Raw genomic sequence first — 18,667 nt, forward strand, 5'->3', positions numbered from 1 at the left:
GCGTGATGGCAACTGTTAGGTTAAAAACATAACCTATAAATGGTATTGATGGAAGTAATGAAAAGAAAACATAATCTATAAATATACACTGAACAATGTAATGAAAAGAGTATTTAATTATTAAAAATCTGAATATATATAATCACATTTAGTAAAAAATGGATCCAACAAAAAAAAGTGCAAAAGAAGAAAAAGATAATTCATTAATTCCTTCGTTTCATCCTAACGAAGCTTTCAAAAAATGCAATTTATCTTTCTCAATTAATTTTGACTTTGATTATACAAACAGCGATCATTCATCCGATTCCGAAACTGCTGACTTACAAATAGATATTTCGGAGATCGATAATGATGATCCATCCACTAAACATAAAAGAGAATCAATCAAAGAAATTTCGGTTCTTAATGAAATGGAAAAAGAAATTGAAAGACAGCTCGATGCTAAAGCAGCCAAGACTAATTTAACTGCCAAAAGTGTTAAAAATATATTAAAACGTGTTATTACAAACAATGAACAAGTAATGGCTGTAGTACAGAAACGTTTACACAATAACCAAGATGTTCTTTTTGAACCTAAACTCACTAGAGCTAAAGCAAAGTATGTCACTCTATTTTCATAAAATATATTTTATTTTAATAAACTACATTTTATTGTAATATACATAAATTTAATTGATGTTATAATAGAGAGTTAGGTGCTGTAGAACAAGTTAACATAATATGGAATACAAGTAGATCTGTTAAGAAACCACCGTTACAAGTATTAATAGATGAAGAATTTCCAGAAGACTCTTCCGATGAGGAATATAAGCCAGAGCAAGATAAACAAAGCGATGATGATAGAGAAATAGAAAATTTTGCCAATAGTGATCTAGAATCGCAACCATCTACTCCAATATGTCAGCTAGACTTAGCTTTAGAAAAACAACTTGAATCTTCTAATATTCAATATGATTTGGAAGGGATTTTTAAGATTCCTAGGTAAGACAATAATATTTTTATAGTTTTAGTTATCTTCCACTATAAAAATACTACATTTTCTAGCATACCTTGCATACGAACAGAAGAAGAAAGTATCGGTCATAGAACACGTTCTAAATATTGCTTGAGCAAAACACCATTGGAACAAATTGAACAAGCATTTGTACCACCTGACATTACAACAGATATGTATGAGTCTGATTATGATGAAGATTGGAGTAATTTTTTGAAAGAATTTATGCAACCTTTGGAACAAGAACATATTGCAGAAGATGATCCAGAAATAGATCCTGAATATAACATTTTAGAAGATGAAGAGACAGACTTATGTTAGTATCTAGAAATAAAAGAACGTTAATAATACATTTAATTAATATGAAATAGGTAATATTACTAACGTTTATATATTTTCAGTGGATAAAGAAGAATTAAGAGCCGACAAAGATGTGAAAATTACTTTAAAGGAATTATATGATTTGTTTGATTTTAAAAATACATCTCTCCAACAAGAGGAACATGTGCCTAAGAAAAAGAAATTAGATAATTTAGACACACCCGTTGAACATAATGCATTGGTAAAAAGATATAATACTGCTATAATTTAAAAAAAATTGACTTTTGAATTGCTGATTGATCTCTTAATTAAATTTTTTTTTTTTTTTTTTAATAGAATTGTTCCGAACCTCCAATATTAGTAAGCTACGAACAGCGCTATTTATTGGCTATTCAATTTCGACAACACGTTCAACTAATGGCACAACATTTTGCTATGACATACATGCATCCGAAGTTACATGATCTTTCAAAACCATGTAAAGACAATTTAATTAGTGTAAGGTATATAGGAAGATAAATGCAAGATACTAAAATTAATACAGAGATATTAGATTTTCAGAGAAATATTTTATTAGCTATATTATTTATTTTTTTTAGATACTTAATTACCAGTTCAAATTCTGCATTTAACGTAGAAAATATAACTGACGCTTTGAAATTAGTTTCCGATTGGGAAAAAAAATTTTGTGATGCAGAATTTCAAGAAAAATTTAAAAAATATGTAGAAGATGAAAATAACATGAAAAAAGTGCACTTAAGAAATAAATTTAATCCCGATTTAATCAAATTATTCGTCGAAAGTAAAGCTTTGATGTATCCGCAACTTTTACCAGATAGACCTTTTAAAAATGAATTAACTAAGAATACGAAGTTACATTTAACAAAACCTGAAGAAAGGTTAGACATTTAAAAAAATATTTTTAAAAATTATGTTCATACATTGTATTATCCTAATTAATATTTTTATTTTAGTTTAATCGCATTAGGTCTTGAACAATTCTTCCCGTTCGTGACATCTCTAAAGACGAAATTTAAGAGTGAAAAGTTTCAACTATTTGATGTAGCTCAACTTATTGCTGAATATTTAGTACCTGTTAGAGAATCAACAAAAATATTTTTCTATATTCAAAAACGCCGTTCTGCTAAAGATTCAAATCCAATAAAGGTAATATATTTCAGTTTATCTATTTTTTTATTTATAAACAATGCTTTTAATAGAATTTTATTACAGTATTATTTTGAAAAGGGTAAAGCTCCTAAAATAATACATTACATAACATTAGAATGTGATCTCAAAGCACCGATGCATCAGCCACTACATCTTTTACCTGAAAAATGGCAGAATTATGTTATCAATGTAAATAAATACAAAATGTTAATACATTTAGTAAAAAATATAAGCACGAATTAAATCAATTTGATGATGTTTTCTAGGCTAATGTAAACATGGATTTATTGAAACATACTAACAAATCGAATTCATTTAACGATAAGTCTACGATAAAAAGTTTAATTCATGAGAATTTTAATATATATCCTTGTGTTTCGAGAAATCATCCACTACGAAATCCAGTCGTAAACGTTTTGCCTAAAATAATGCCAAATTTAAAACCTTTGTCAAATAATATAACAACAGATAATGTATTAAATACTCAAGGAAATAGTAATTTTCGTATTATGGGATCAAAATTATTAAATAAAAGTACAGAAAATACAGGCAATCCTACAATTGCAAATAAAGAAGAAGAACAAAATGAATCAATTGATTCATCAAATGTAGAAATCAAAACTACAAGAGTAACAAAAAAATCAAGCGAAGTATTATTGCAATCTCCACAAATAAGAAAAACAACTCCACGTTTAGCCAAAACGAAGAGTGCACAAAATATGAAATTAATGGCTCAAGGATTAGGATCCAAAAATGTATCCAATTACGGTAACGCGAAATCTCGAGGAAAGGGAGACGCAGACACAAATTTGAAGACTTCTTCTACATTGACGAAAGTTGTAAGTTACATACAATTTATTATTTAAAATAAAAAATAAATTATATACATAATCATCAATTGCAGGACAATGAGGATGAAATTGCAGAACTTATGTTAGCGAGCACTACTATTAAAAAGGATAATAGGAAAAAGGCTAAACAGGCTAGAGAATTAGAAAATATAAAAAGATTATTGGAAGCAGAAAATATTTTGAATAAAGGAGAAAAAGAAGAAAGTATGTTAAAGTATAATAATATTACTTTGTGAACTATATTATAGAAAAGATTAAAAATTTATTATTTTCTTTTCTGTTTTCATATAGAATTCGCAGTATCATATCTTCAGAAATTACACACGACATTGGAATCTAACAATTTAGAACTTTTACGAACCGTGATTAAAATAATTTTAGATTATGATGACAAAATTGAAAATCTCGACGAATTGGAACATGAATTATCTCTTTCAAAAAGTTCTGAATCCTCTGAAATGCAAGAAATGATAGAGAAAAATAAGATAACCAGAGATACATTAGCCATAAATTTATATAAAAACATTTACGATAAATTACGAGGTTTCCCAGAATTGTGTTCGGATTTACTATTATTTTTGAAACCACATCAAGCTGCGTTAATAGATAAATCGATAGAGTACATAATGTTACAAAAAATGAGTGAATTTTTAAATGTCATACAAATTTATTTTACCAAGCAACCATCCCGGGTTGCAAAAATAATGCAGGCAATTACGCAACTTTCATCTGATCCTAATATAACGTTAGAAAATGTTCATAATGTTATGACTCCTCTTCTCAAAGGACATCCTTTAGTTATGGATCTATTTTTACAGACGTTACCTAGCGGTAAACCTCCGGAAAGGTAATTACTCTTAACATTTGTATTAAATTTTCATTATAAACTTATTTAATGAAATGCATTTTTTTACGCTGTTTTAAAGTTTATTTGCAGAAGACATGTTCGAAAATTTAACTTGTCCATTGGGTCCTCACGATAAAAATAAAGTATATGCGGATGATGCTCCAGAGTTATACGAGAACATAGAATTACCGATATCAGTTTCTCAGGAAGATCCCTACGGTGGAGATAATTGTAAATGTGATTGTCATAATACGGATGACTCGACTAACAAAAATATTAGCGAACATTGTATATCTTGTGGAACAAGGGTATATATATTTACAATATATTAATAAAAATGCCCGCTTATATAGTTACATTTTATTATATTACGTTTTATTATATTACATTTTACTATAGACATATCTTTTCTTTATAGTTTCTCAATGGAAGAATATATCTTCAAACTTCGGAAGGTTTACGTCCTGCAAAGATAACATTTCCAGGAGCGGATAACGAGAAATTAGAAAATATTGCAAGAGTGTCTTTAAAAGTGGCTGATAAATTTACAGCACCTGTTGTGTCTAAGCAACGTAGAAAATCTTCAAAAGCTGATATTGGTGTTGAAGAGTCGTGTCAGAAACAATGTCTTTCCAAGAATTCTCCTGTGAAAGAGAATGATGATAATGAAAGGATCATATCGAGACCGAAAAGAGGTACAAGATCTCCACCCAAATCGGGAGAGTCAAAAAAATCGTTGAAAAAAGTAACATTCACCGATGAAGTGGCATCTAATAAAAAGGCATGCTCTCCACAGTCTATAAATAAACGTGAAAAGAAGGTGGATCGAAAGACACGACTGGAACAAAATACTTTCGACAATTCGTGTTCGGAAAGTGAATATTCCTCTAAATGCGTTGTGATTGAAAATATATCTGACAAAGAAATATCTCAAAAAGATAAAACGTTTATGAATAAGAATATGGAACAGGATATGAGTAAGTGTCATTGATTTTATTTTTAAGCCATATATTCGTGTATAAGAGCACGTAATCAATCAAAAATATAATTTTTACAGAAAATGGTATAAGGTCGCTTAGTCCAGAGAAAGACTTGATAAATAACAGCAGAAGTTCAGATAAAGTGGATGTTTCAAGTGATTGTGACTTGGATACAAATTTTGAAGTGGAATTTGCTAATGATAGACCGTGGACACGACAAGAAGACATGATTCTTCTTTTAAGTATTAAAGAGGAGTATTCAGAGAGTACATTCCTGAAAATTAGCCAAACATTGGGTAATCGTACCATTGAACAGGTATAGACATAGATAATTATTATTCTTTTCTTTAGCTTACATAAATATTGATATTATCTTATTTTAGGTGAAAGAAAGAAGCAAAACATTGCTATCTTTGCTAGAAAAAATGGCATAATTATTAGTCGAATAAATTCATGGATTGTGATATTTATACATAACTATATATAAAATATTTATCATTGTAAAAAGGTTTAAAAAAAATATTATTTATATTACTGTAGTGTATTGTATTTATAGAAAATGTTTATTTAATATGATTATTATGTATGTGACTTTATTTTTATTTTCTTGTATAATTATTTAAAAATTTAATTATACTTCCATTCTTTTCCAAACACAAATACGCGAGATAAGTACAAATATAAAACTGTTACTAAGAAATAGGACTAAATTACAACATACAAAATATTGTTTACAAGGTTATTCAATGTTTTCATATAAGATGTCTGATACTGTATAATGGGAGAAAACTTGCTATTACATACACACATATGTATATCTAATAATAATAATAATAAGAATAATAATACAATTTTAAAAAAAATTGATTTACGATAAAAACTTAATTACATTCCTGTAATTAATGAAATAAAGTTTCTTAACATTTTAAAAATTCTAAGAGTTTTGTTCATGTTTTTTTATTTATTTTGTTAAAAAACAAAATGTTAAATGAAAATATTAAAGTAGATTACTTTATCACTTTCTTTCGCTAGAAATATATTAGTTTTGTTAACGTACGAAACGAATAATCATAGTATTGCTAAAGGGATTTTTATGAATCAGTATATCTTAAGTATACAAAATAATAACTACCAAATCATTGTTTTATAACAATAAAATTATATCAAGCGATGATCAAAAATGTTTTGTACAAGATTTAATCATTTTTAGTTCATAGTACAAATTATAATCTATTTGATTTATTTCTAAAAACATTATTTACACGGATATTATTTATCGTCCTAAATCCAGTATAAATTGTTTTATCAATTAATGTAATGTATATCTTGCAAATATTTAAATCCTCCGTTTATTTCGTACTTCGGCTACATATTTCAGATCACCACATCTCATTGTATTCATAATCATGACATTTTAGATTGGAATATAAAAATGTAAGCGAGTAAAATGTAATTCTAGTAAGAAAATGGAAAAAGAAATAGTAGCAGTAGTAGCAGTAGTAGTAAAAGTAGTAATAATAATAATAATAATAATAACAATAATAATAATAACAATCATAATAATAATAATAATAACAATAATAATAATAATCATAATAAGCACATCATGGAGATATTTACAAGCTATAAATTATATTATTACATAAATAATATAATTCGGATAATAAATAATTATTAGACGGGAAATAAAAACTTTACTATTTCGATATTATAAATCAGTCTAATATTGTCATCTATGAATATGGTGAGCACATGTGCAAATTATGCAATATCATTGCATACAGACGCGTTATATTGTAACCTAAATTACAGTTATTCTGCATTGTACCTTTGATGTTAATATATGAGAGGAATTACTAAGTAAAATGAAAAAACTTAGAATACTTCCATGCTGTCCACATCTATACCAATGTCAAGAAAATCTTCTGTGTAATCTTGAACTTGTCTTGATTCAGAGTGATGTTCAGTGTGATCTGGATCATCTGTAACGGGACTAGGGGGAGGATTAGTTACTGTACGATCGGAGTCTAAAGGCATTCTGTCCATTCCTACACCGCGTCTTAATCTTGCCTCTTCTGCAATCTGTCTGGTTGAAAGTTCTGCTCTTGTTAATAAAGTTGGAAGATCCTTATCAGAACCATCTAAAGATATATGAAATATACAATTACTAAACTATATTAAATTATAAATATACATATATACAAATTATTAAATGGATAACTTCTTTATATACTTAAATTTAAAACGTACTTTCAAGACTTCTCATAAGTTCCTGTGTTTTTTTTCTATTCTTATCGGCTTCTATATTTTTATTATTTTCTTCCGCATTCTTTTTCTTATTGAAATAAAATATTTCTCTGATTTTTTCTTGTGGAAGATGTTCGTCATTTTTTACAAGCCACAAGTATACACCACCTGCAGTTCTTCTACGAGATCCGTTCATTATTAACAAACCACCGCCTTCTTCGATTTGTTTGGTCTTCTGAAAAAAGTCTATTGCTTTTTCTTTTCCAATTATGCTCACTATTTTGCCTATAAGAGAAAAAAGTAATCAAATATTTAAGATATACATTATGCTTTATAAAAAAAAAGTTATTGAAGAATATAAATTTAAAATTACTTATAAGAGAATCCTGTTTTTCGCGAAGTTTATTTGTAATATCGGTGGCGACTTCTGAATCTGTTGAATCTATAGTTGTACTTAAATCTGCTATAATACGTACAGATCCCTTCTGATTTTCAACTTCCATTGAATTTCTCCTTTTTCCTAATCTAAGTTTCACATTTTGTCTATCAGAATTAGTTCTTTTATTGGTTAATCTCTGTCCAGAATATCTTTCATCATCTGAACTATTATTGTTATGAGATTCATTGGCATTAGATGGAAATCTAAGAGTAAAATTATAACTTTCAACATTACGTTGACAAAGTTTCTTTGTTACACCGCATGAGACTAAGTCTTCCGTCAATGATTCTTCTTGAATCTGCGTACACCATACTTTGTATTTATCGTTATTTGGTCCCCAATTATTAGACAAGCTTTTTGTTTTTTTTATTTTTAACTTAGGTTTTTTGTTTCTAGTATGTGCTGAATCAGAATCCGAATCACTTTCTGTATCATCGGTATCATCTGATTCATCACTGTATCCCAGTTTCGCCTGCTCTTCCTTCGCTTGTACAATATGAGGCCTTTGTAATACATTATATCCTTCGAAGACATCACTTGGCTATAAACAAAACAAAAATATTTAATTAACAGTATACTTATCTTTATAATGCAATTTTATTATTGAATTTAAATAGAGAGATGTTTATTTTAAAAGATATTGTATCTATAAATCTGAAATACTTGAAAAAGTATAACAATTCGAAATATTTTTTATAAATTTGTTAAAAGTAACAGTCTTGTTGAAAATATATCGTATTATTAATAGATTAATGTAATCATTTATTAAATACAAAACAAGAAGAATCATTTTATGATGAAAAAATATTTCTAATCGTATACTTTGTATGCTAGGTTAAGTTAGGCTTTTATCAAAAGCAAGATAGTTTATTTTTTACCTCTTCATCAACAACTTCTCCATCTTCGAGGTCTACAGGCTCAGCTTCCATATTTTAACTTGGAAAATGATCTCTTTTCTAACGAAAGAAAAAATTTGTAATGAGATTTATTTGTTCCACTTATTTTAGCACAACATAACACCTCAAACACTCTTTTTACTTTACATACTACCCGAGCTTGTTCTTTTGTTCATTCTTATGACTAAAATAACTTTTGCTCTAGTACCCTTACGGTGATTGGTTGAATGTTCTAGCTTTCAACCAATAAAATTCTGCTAAAACAAGATTGTTCTCAACGTATTTTAAAAAGAATGCTCGTTCAATCGCGCAATATCAATTATAATAATAATTTTCTAAAAAATATTTCTAAATTCAAAAGAATAAAAGGTTATAAAAGAAAAAATTATGTATTTTTTTTATTAATTATAATTTTGCATATAAAAATTAATATGTTGTATATTTTATCTAAGAAATCCAACTATAGGTCTCGTTGGTCCAAGTTCTGCTTCCTTTTTTAATGCACTCATAAGCTCATCATTTAATTTAAGCGCAACAGTTTTACCCATCTGAAAATGGTTATAAACAAATTTTCATTAAACACATTTGATATTTTTGAATGTAATATTTATCTTCACTATAAAATATATCATAAAAAAATAATATTGCGCTCATTTAAATATTAATATAACATGTCAGAAATACCTCGAGCATTTTAAATAATGTCGTATCCTGCATACTGCCATATCCTATTTTGACAATTGATGTAATATTACCATTTGGCATTATAGATACAATTGTACTCACTGGACTACACATTTCTTCTTCTGAAGTAGGATCTATTACACAATTTTCTCCTATCTAAAATAAAATATAATATACATTTCTTCTCATTACTGATAGATAATAACTATTAATTTAGATTCCATTCATTTTTAGCAATATCTGTGTAGGCTTACTTTACACAAAGTGACAATAATTGGGTAGTTAGTAATATTTAATTTAATACAATCAAAAGGATCATCCGATATTTGTACTTCGGCTTCTCCACCATCGAAAGTTGCAGCAGTTACCCTTGGTATTTCTGTATTGTATAAAGCAGCTTTAACAGCTAAACCTACAGCATCAAAAAGATTCCCACCACATTGTAATATCTACAGACATATTCAAATGTTTTTTAATGTATCATGAATTTAATTAGATTTATATGTATATTTTTATACGTAAACGCAAATATTTCTTACCAAAATATCAACAAACATTTTCCAACATTTTTTACTTGGTAAAATACACAAATCTTTTAAATTAAATGCAGCCGGTGTCTGATAAGATAAAGATAAAATGTTACTTATTTCTGTTGCCAAATCATCTCCACCTTTACCCTCAAACTCTGGCGTAGCATTTGCAGAACTAGAAAAATAAATAATATATAAAATTTATATGAATACCGTATGTAAACAACACACATACCAATCTACAAAGAATTCTAATTTTCCTTCATTTGGTCGATCAATATACGGTGAATCTATTTCTACTTTAACGCTGACAAGAATATCGGTATTTCCTATTCGCAATCTCGAGGAACCATGTGTTTGTTCCATCAAATTAGTTTCGATTTCAAATGTTCGATATTCACATCTTTTTCTTCCATCGTTTCTAAGATCTGCCTAAATTTTTCAAGGAAAATATATTAGTCAATTTTGTAATTTAAAAATAAATTCTTTCCCTTATGATAAATAACATACATATATTTTTTACTTACATCTACTCCATGAAGAATAAACGTTTTTTCTCCTAAACTCAATGGAATTGTAGTCATTTTGATAGATTAGATTAAAATAATATTTAATTTAGATGCAATATATAGTATATATACATATATATTTATATACAATTATAAAAATTTTACTTATTTGTATTTTGCATCTCCAATTGAGGTTAGAGTACTATGCCTTTACTTTGGAAGAAAATAGTGATGATGTCTTTAGGATGGTTCATATATATTTAAAATGTACTACTTTTGAATAAATATTTTTGTATGTATTTTAATATCCTTTTTACTATTAAAGTTATAATTTAATAAATTTATTATATACATTATTTATTATATATATATACAAATATATTAAACGTTATAAATAATAAAGTTTAAAATTTTTTATTATTAATATTTTTTAACATATTAAAATATGAAAATAAATTTTTAATATTTATATTAATATATTATTTGTATATATATATTTTTATAATCATACATACCTGGCAATTGACTTCAATTTATGAATGGTAAATAAAAAAAAATAATGAGAGCCCGTACGTATGAGAGAGAGAGAGAGAGAGAGAGAGAGAGAGATACCGCGTTTTATGCATGCGCAGCGATAATTGTTGATGAAGATTTCATTTGTTTGAAAACTTATTTACAGAAATATTGCAAAATGGTCTTATTAAGTAATATTTTTAAGGTATTTTAATCTAGTTTTTGTTTTTCTTTGACATAATTTAAATGACATTAATATTAAATGTATAGTATTTTAGATTACGTCATTTTTAATATACTTTTAAGTTGCATTAAAATAAGTAATATTATTAACAAATTAATTTAGACTAGATGGATAAAATCCTCACAAACTTCTGTCTTAAGATATCAATATTTCTCTACATCAAGATATCTTACTTCTACTTTGATAAAGAATACAAAAAGTTTTCAAAAATTTAAGTTAAAACAGGCGAGAATGCAGGTATATTATTTTCATTTATAATCTTTTAATACTCTCTTACTAATGTTTCTTCATAAACTCTTACAAAAGCATTTTACTTTACAGCGCAATGATGGAGTTCCTGTATTCTTAAAAGCTGGTTTACGTGATAAGATTTTATTTAATTTAACATTAGGTTTAGTTTTATTTGAAACTATTGAAAGTATTCGGACAATATGTGAACTCATTAAAAATACATAAATTCGTTTTTGGTAATATTAAATATTAACATATAAATAAGTTACCTGAATATTTGTTAAAGTAATACGTTTGAATGTTACGTAGCTAATAAAATAGACGAATTACATTATTAAACTTTTTACTGCTGAAAAACATTAATACACAATATATATTACATGGATATAGTTATTTTCTTAGATTTAGTATCGTATGATCTTCGGAAGAAATTTTTAAGGCACATGGTTGTTCTGCGAATACCAATATGGATATAATTGTATATTAATATCAATTAGTAAGAGCAGAGGATGGTATTAGAATATATAATTATATTATTTGTTTTTTATGCATTAAATTAAATTATATAAACAATATAGAACAGATAAAAGATTTCTAGAAATTTTAAAAACAACGTTTAAATGCAAGTAGTAAAAAATTATAAAATTTCATTTGTTGCAATTTAAAGTTAATAGCATAAGAGTTTGATAGAGTAATTGGATAAAATGTTTGTACCATAAACAGTCTGACATAATAGTTTTATTGTACAGCTCGTTCTTCTAACAAAATTTATGCAAATTGAAGCAGATTTTAATTTATCCGTAACGATTTTGGCATTTATTAATACATTAGGATATGTTGTAATTTATCGTTTATGGATTTAAGGGGTAAACGATGAATGATCGTCCATATTGGTAAAGCAGAAATATCAACTAAAACATACAAGTTTTTTCATATCACAGGAAACATATTTACATTATTCTTAAGATATTTCTTGTTTTAAAGAAGATGATTTGTGACATAAGGTTCAACTTCTTCAACTACTTTTTTCATTATTTGTTTTACTTGTATCTTTTTTAGAGATTTGCTCTTGACTAATATCGATAGCTATGATAGACTTTGGAGAAAGTACAGTAGACTCTCTGTCGATGTTTACAGCATGATCATTTTTGTTAGAAATTTTATTTAAATTTAAGTTTATCCTAGAGTTGCTTATTGTTGAAATATCTATTGCTGCATCTTGATGTGCTTTCAATTTTATTCTTTCATCTTTGGGCTGCTTTTTATCTTTTTCTGTGATTTGGTTAAGACTTACTTTTTTTATAGTATTTATGTCTGGTTGCGGGGTTGTTTCTGGTATATTAGTTCGGGTCTGAATTGATTTTTTATTTTCTAAACTTAAAGTAGCAGGGATCGTTTTAGTTTTCTTTCTATGTTGAATTAAATTTTTCAAAGCTTCACTAAAGTCCATTAACGTTTCTGATATTGGCCTATCCATATATTTACCAGCTATTTCGTCAAATTTATCATCCTCTTCAGAAATTAACTCATTTTTAAGATGTTTAAATTGATCTATTATTTCTTTTAAACTTTCTTTAGCGTCTTTAACGATTTTTAAGTTGTGATTATGTGCAGGATAAATATTTAATGGTTCTGTATCTTTGTTTTCTATCGTTTTATCTATTTCGTTAGAATATTTATTATTATTTAAATGAGTCCATTGCTGTTGAGAATTGGAATCTTCATACGTAAAATCTTTTTCAAATTCTTTAAATTGATCTATAATGTTTTTAATACTCTCTTTCACATTGATCGTAACTTCTTTATTTTTCCCTTGATTTACAATTTGTTGTTTCTCCTTTACTTCTTGTTTCGTTAAAATTTTTGGTTTTATTTTTGACTCCACTTTCGTTTTCACTAATTTTTTAGTCTTTATATTAAGTTTATTCGCAGAGTCTACATTTTCTTTTTCCTTTGTTATTTCTTTCTTAACATTATTTATCAGAATTTTTTCTTGAATTCTCTTTTTTACAGTTTCTTTGATGTCACTGGTATTTTCAGAAGCACCTATGGCATCACTTTTAGATTTTAATTTAGTCGTCGTTGTTGATACTTTCTCATAATTAACACTCTTTTCTACTATTTTTGGATAAGTAATATCAGAGTTTTCTTTTATATTAATTTTGACTGCAGATATGATTTCAGATTCATTTTCTTGACTTATATCCGTATCTTTAGAAATATTATCTAACGAATCTGCGTATGTTTCGACAAGTTGTTTATTCTCATCTGGTAATATATCCGATATATCTTCAGATAATATTTCTTTTTGTTCGATAGAATCAATTTCAGTTTTAATAAAAGATTTTTCATTCGAAGATAATGGTTTTCCAATTTCTTCCAAAGATTCAACGATGTCGTCGAGTATCGGCTCCATAATTTCTAAAATATCATTCGTTACATTTGGATTTGTATCTGACATTGTAGTATTATTTTGAGATAAATTATCCGTGGAATACTTGGCAACTTTAGCTTTATTTGGATCATATTTGATATTAGCTTTTCTCTTTATAATGAATATAGTTGGTTTTGTTTTTATTCTAATTGGTGGTAAAATATTATAATTTAGTGTTATATGCGAAAAGCCATCGATCGAATCTAAAATTTCATGAGTTTTTAAATAAGGTTTTATATTAGGTGAATATTTGCTTTTGGCTTCTATTAATAAATGCGAATATTGTAACATTTCTGGGTCAGTAAAAGTTATGTCTTCTCGTTTTGAATAGCTGCAAGATTATTATTTCATTAATAATTAGGATATATTTTAAGAATATCATATGTTAGTTTGATATTATTATTTCATTACTTACATCCAAGATGAATTAGTTTGGGTAAATCTTGATACTCCAGTTTGCGCTGCTAAATTATCAATATGTACGTACACTGATTCAGTAGAGTTTTGTTCGAGTCTATGCAATCTAGCGATAGCCAAACCTCCTGGATAATTGCAACTAGCTACGCATAAGAGAAACATAGAGAATATAGTATTTAAAACCAAATGTCCGACAACAATTAGCGACAGTATTCCGTTCCATGGCGATTTTCCTCTATTTTCCCATCTGTTAATTATACAATTAATGTTGTTAGTAAATCGTTAATATAATTTTATTATTAACGATCAAAATACTTACATTCTGTGACATGCAGCTGCTGTTGCAACATTTAGTAAGGGGAAGACATATATTATAAATCTTAATTCCTTATGTGGTAAAAATGAAAATAGTACCACAAATATTACAGCAGGTACAGTAAATGCACGTACACGCGCGTCCCATATAATTCCCAGAGGAATTAAAACATATGAAACAGCTAAACCGCGTGGGAGTGCTGAGTAAAAGTACCAAAAAAATGGAGAAGTCTATTTGTATATGTCAAGGCAACATTAATTATACTTTAGTTATTAATTTAAGGTTATAAAGAAAAATAGAGTTGTTTTATAAAAAATTTTAAGGATACACCCCATTCTCCGCTTTTATTGAGAATGGTATTAAAATAAAATACTTCTCCTTCCGGCCATAATAAACGTTTCCAAAAAATAGTGTCTATTCCAACAGTAAGCGCTAGGAATAATATACCAGCAGGTATAGCAATTTTGAGTAATCTAAAAATGAAACATTCTATTAGTCTTTGTAGTATTGATATTTTATGGAAAAAAAAAAGAAAGTAAGTAAGAGGATGAGATAGAAATTTTGGCAAAAACATTTTCACTTTAAGTTTATAAAGTATTTATCGATTTTCAAAGTAAAGCATGTCGGATAGTTCTATTTTTTATTTTTTTGGTATTATTCCTGAACAAAAGCAAGTACTTCGTAGATAATAAATTTTATACGCAAACAAAGCTTACAAATCTGTGCAGTTTTGCAGAAGATCCCTTGATGATTCTAATCACTTCTGTATGTAATGTTACAGCCATACTAGGTATCAATGGTCCGCAATATAATATGTAAATACCTTGGAACAGAAAGTTTCTGGTTGGCTATATCATATAAAAGGAATAGTCCCAAAAGTATTGAAAGTTCTGCTCTGAATATGATTATGGCTGCTGCCGACGACCAAATAAATGTTACATGATTTTGTTTTAACCATCCGTATAATGCCAGCAATACTACAAATTTACTTTATTAAAATCCAATAGTTTAATCCTTTTTAATGATATTATTTAATAACTTAAATTAATAATATAATTACCTAGAGGCATGGCCATTATATTTGGCAAAGGTCTGCTAAGATAATACATGAAATGGTATTGTGTTACCGTAATAGCCACAAACCAATTGGTGAATTTAGTACCAAAGACATTTTCTAATGCATTTCTATAGAGTTTCAATGCACCTATTACTAACAAACCCAAAGTAGCTCTTACTGCAAGAAATTAAAAAAAGATATTGTCTCTTAATTAATATATCAAAAATAAAAAAGCTCATTTGAAATCTTTAAATGATCATTCCTGAGAAAATAACTTACCTACGTATTGTGCAAGAAATTTATTAATATTAAAATATTTAATCGCTGCCACAAAGGGATAAGCAAGACTGGATATTGCAATAGGTCCAAGAAAAGTACGTGGTACAACTCCAGGAAATTCATGATGATCATACTATTAAAGTAAAAGTTTTATTAATTTATAATAAAATAATTTATAAATAGAAATCAAATAAATAAGAAAAATCCCTCTAAGATTTAGGAAAAACAAATTATTAATATTATCAATATATTTATATATGATTAAATTATTATTATTATATTTATATAAAATAAAAGAGGTATGTGTATATATATATGCATCTACATCTCGAATAACAGGTGCATAAATGCAACGGTAGGTCAGCTGATTATAAGATTATAAATACGCGCATCTCGTGCTAAATATAATACCGTAGCTTTTGCGTAATATCGATTCGTCCGTGTTCGACAACCTGTCAACTAAGATAAATAGTCTCTCGTCGAAATTAACTACAAATTTTTGGATATTTAAAAAGAGTTTTTTTAATACCAGAATAATGGAAAATCAATATTAATTACCTCGGATAAATTAAAGCCATGATACAATAAGTCGTGCGTAGCTTGCAGATTAAAACTTTCCTCGACTTTGGTAAATGGACAGTACAATAAATGTATCATTGCCACTAGAATAATTAAATGATCCATGATATCGTAGTTCTACATTTACAATTAATTCCAATGAGATTGAACGATTCCTTTCTTGTTCATGATCAAATCTGCAAAAGATATTTAATGAACTCTTATCGTAGTATGGTAAAATAGAAAAAGAAGAAAAAAAGATGATAATTTATATTACAAAATTTATCTGGCACTTCGTCGTCTGCTCCGTTACTTCTAACATTTTCTATTACATCCAAGTCCGTGGAAAATGTCAAGAATGCCAACGCGTTGAATAATATTGTTCCTAGGTATAGTGATTCTTGTTTATGTTGGTATGTTACCGTCTGAGAAATGAACATTTATTTTATTAAATATTTTATATTTATCGTTAATTAGTTGGAACTAATTATTGCACTTTGAATAATTATGAAATGGCGACGTCATGAATGGGAGATATGTTATACACATGCGCAACCACAAATTCAAGGTGCAAGCATACTTGGAAAAAAATGAAAGTAAAGTTGGTATACCTGCAGGGGGTATATTTAAAATTGATTTCCAAAGTAACAACATATAAGGTAATGAAAAGAAATAAGTTAATCGTTCATAATGTATAAACAATAGGTAAATATTTTCATTTTTTCATTTTTTTCTGCTGTTGCGGTTCTATGCCAACTTTAAGTGTACTAGAAGTATATAGAAGTAACTAGAAATATAGAAACTCACAAGTCCCCTTTTATATCTATTCARCATCATTTTTGTTACCACTGGGACCACCATTGGACGATAGTATGTATTTAATGCGATGACGAAACAATACTATCAATAGATTTTATAAAATCATGAATATAAATTATTTAATATTCAAAGTAGAATAAWAGATATYTAATATTTTAAAGTTTGATAATATATATGTAAAATTTAAAAAAATATATTACGAATTCGTAAGCAACATTATCAATGATTTATACAGTAATATCTTATTAACGATCTTTAGAAAGAAATAGTTTGCTATCTATCTACTACAGCTATGATTTAAAAAAGAAACTTGCAAAAAAAAATGTTATTCTAGGATTGTAAAAATGCAATGAATGAATCGAATGCAATCTCTTTTAAATTTCAAACAATTTTCGACTACTCCTTCTGGTATCTGTAAATATATAAAAGTTATTAAAAAACATTATAAAGTAATTAAATGGATAAAAGGAACCAAGGAAAAAAGAAAGTAAAGGAATATGATATCAATCGAGAAGTTAAAAGAAACTAATTACAATTATAATGTTTATGGTAAGCGATCTTTGGCTGGATTTTACTTGCAGTGGAATGTATATCATATAAAATATGTTAAACATTATACTGAAAGAAAARTACCATTGCCCGGGTCTAACCACGAGGAGGTAACCGCTTCMGAAGACCCACGAGGGATGTGCATCCTGAAGATGTCCACATCCAAATTAAATTTAAAGGAACTAAGATTATTTAACCGAGAACGATTTTAAAGAACATTACTTTTAGTCTTAACAGAAAACTAATTAAAAAAAGCAAAACATAAAATAAAAATATATTCAAATTATTTTCTATTCAAAGTATGTTAATAAGTACGTAATGCTTATACTAGTACATATATGTTTAAACAATCTGAAATATAAAGAAAGTTTATTAGAGTATTAAAATAATTGTTAAATAATTGGTAGAAATGTCTATTGTTGTTAAAAAATCGATATATATGTTAGGAGCACCGTCTTCTTCGAAGTCTTCTGTTAGACTGAGTCAATGTCCTCTAGAAAATTACTTTTATTGAAAGTTGTTTATATGACTTTCCGAACGTTGGGCATGTGTGTAAAACGAATAATCCACCTAATCCATAAAATTTAAGATTATAACGTTCAGATTTTACATTTTTTTAATTTTTATGTAATTGTTTAAATAAATGTAAATTTGTTTTAACGTTCCTGTGCAGTGGTGACTTCGGAGGGGGAAATTTTCATCGAAAAGAATAGTTCTTCTTTTCCAAGTTCTTCTTTTTGTATGTACTTGATACATAAAACGATAAAAAAGCCTAATCGATG

General features: G+C 27.3%; 5 protein-coding genes across 6 annotated transcripts; 2 read left to right on the top strand and 3 right to left on the bottom strand.

The window, feature by feature from the left end:
- The first annotated feature begins 7 nt into the window (after nucleotides 1–7).
- Nucleotides 8–5,822, top strand: LOC106788938. The gene is made up of 15 exons (XM_014752682.1): nucleotides 8–598; nucleotides 688–981; nucleotides 1,045–1,310; nucleotides 1,396–1,556; nucleotides 1,652–1,818; nucleotides 1,915–2,214; nucleotides 2,290–2,482; nucleotides 2,549–2,674; nucleotides 2,752–3,324; nucleotides 3,390–3,540; nucleotides 3,628–4,183; nucleotides 4,263–4,491; nucleotides 4,602–5,160; nucleotides 5,241–5,479; nucleotides 5,547–5,822. Exons 1-15 carry the CDS (start codon nucleotides 159–161, stop codon nucleotides 5,595–5,597), a joined length of 4,305 nt encoding a protein of 1,434 aa, XP_014608168.1. The 5' UTR covers nucleotides 8–158; the 3' UTR covers nucleotides 5,598–5,822.
- A 920-nt stretch (nucleotides 5,823–6,742) lies between these two features.
- LOC106788916 (phosphorylated adapter RNA export protein) lies at nucleotides 6,743–8,916 on the bottom strand. Its single transcript, XM_014752630.1, has 4 exons — nucleotides 8,728–8,916; nucleotides 7,784–8,390; nucleotides 7,414–7,695; nucleotides 6,743–7,304 (listed from the first exon to the last, which is right to left on the bottom strand). Exons 1-4 carry the CDS (start codon nucleotides 8,776–8,778, stop codon nucleotides 7,039–7,041), a joined length of 1,206 nt encoding a protein of 401 aa, XP_014608116.1. The 5' UTR covers nucleotides 8,779–8,916; the 3' UTR covers nucleotides 6,743–7,038.
- Nucleotides 8,917–9,126: 210 nt separating this feature from the next.
- Nucleotides 9,127–11,066, bottom strand: LOC106788945 (exosome complex exonuclease RRP42-like). 2 transcript variants are annotated; one of them, XM_014752689.1, is made up of 7 exons: nucleotides 10,984–11,066; nucleotides 10,487–10,518; nucleotides 10,195–10,391; nucleotides 9,969–10,134; nucleotides 9,684–9,878; nucleotides 9,430–9,585; nucleotides 9,162–9,293 (listed from the first exon to the last, which is right to left on the bottom strand). In XM_014752689.1, the coding sequence occupies exons 3-7, from the start codon at nucleotides 10,323–10,325 to the stop codon at nucleotides 9,189–9,191; spliced, it is 753 nt and encodes a 250-aa protein (XP_014608175.1). In that variant the 5' UTR covers nucleotides 10,326–10,391; nucleotides 10,487–10,518; nucleotides 10,984–11,066; the 3' UTR covers nucleotides 9,162–9,188. The 2 variants fall into 2 exon arrangements, with proteins under 2 accessions (XP_014608174.1, XP_014608175.1); XM_014752688.1 differs by lacking the exon at nucleotides 10,984–11,066 and having other exon boundaries at nucleotides 9,127–9,293; nucleotides 10,487–10,626.
- Nucleotides 11,067–11,078: 12 nt separating this feature from the next.
- On the top strand, nucleotides 11,079–11,696 carry LOC106788946. Its single transcript, XM_014752690.1, has 3 exons — nucleotides 11,079–11,186; nucleotides 11,328–11,462; nucleotides 11,547–11,696. The coding sequence occupies exons 1-3, from the start codon at nucleotides 11,160–11,162 to the stop codon at nucleotides 11,679–11,681; spliced, it is 297 nt and encodes a 98-aa protein (XP_014608176.1). The 5' UTR covers nucleotides 11,079–11,159; the 3' UTR covers nucleotides 11,682–11,696.
- A 90-nt stretch (nucleotides 11,697–11,786) lies between these two features.
- LOC106788943 (probable Dol-P-Man:Man(7)GlcNAc(2)-PP-Dol alpha-1,6-mannosyltransferase) lies at nucleotides 11,787–17,012 on the bottom strand. Its single transcript, XM_014752687.1, has 9 exons — nucleotides 16,795–17,012; nucleotides 16,518–16,714; nucleotides 15,960–16,092; nucleotides 15,684–15,857; nucleotides 15,447–15,600; nucleotides 14,952–15,096; nucleotides 14,627–14,853; nucleotides 14,306–14,554; nucleotides 11,787–14,221 (listed from the first exon to the last, which is right to left on the bottom strand). Exons 2-9 carry the CDS (start codon nucleotides 16,641–16,643, stop codon nucleotides 12,472–12,474), a joined length of 2,958 nt encoding a protein of 985 aa, XP_014608173.1. The 5' UTR covers nucleotides 16,644–16,714; nucleotides 16,795–17,012; the 3' UTR covers nucleotides 11,787–12,471.
- Nucleotides 17,013–18,667: the final 1,655 nt, after the last annotated feature.

This window comes from Polistes canadensis, unplaced genomic scaffold (assembly GCF_001313835.1).
Source record: "Polistes canadensis isolate GaletaPanama2010 unplaced genomic scaffold, ASM131383v1 scaffold_157, whole genome shotgun sequence".
NCBI classification, from domain to species: domain Eukaryota; kingdom Metazoa; phylum Arthropoda; class Insecta; order Hymenoptera; family Vespidae; genus Polistes; species Polistes canadensis.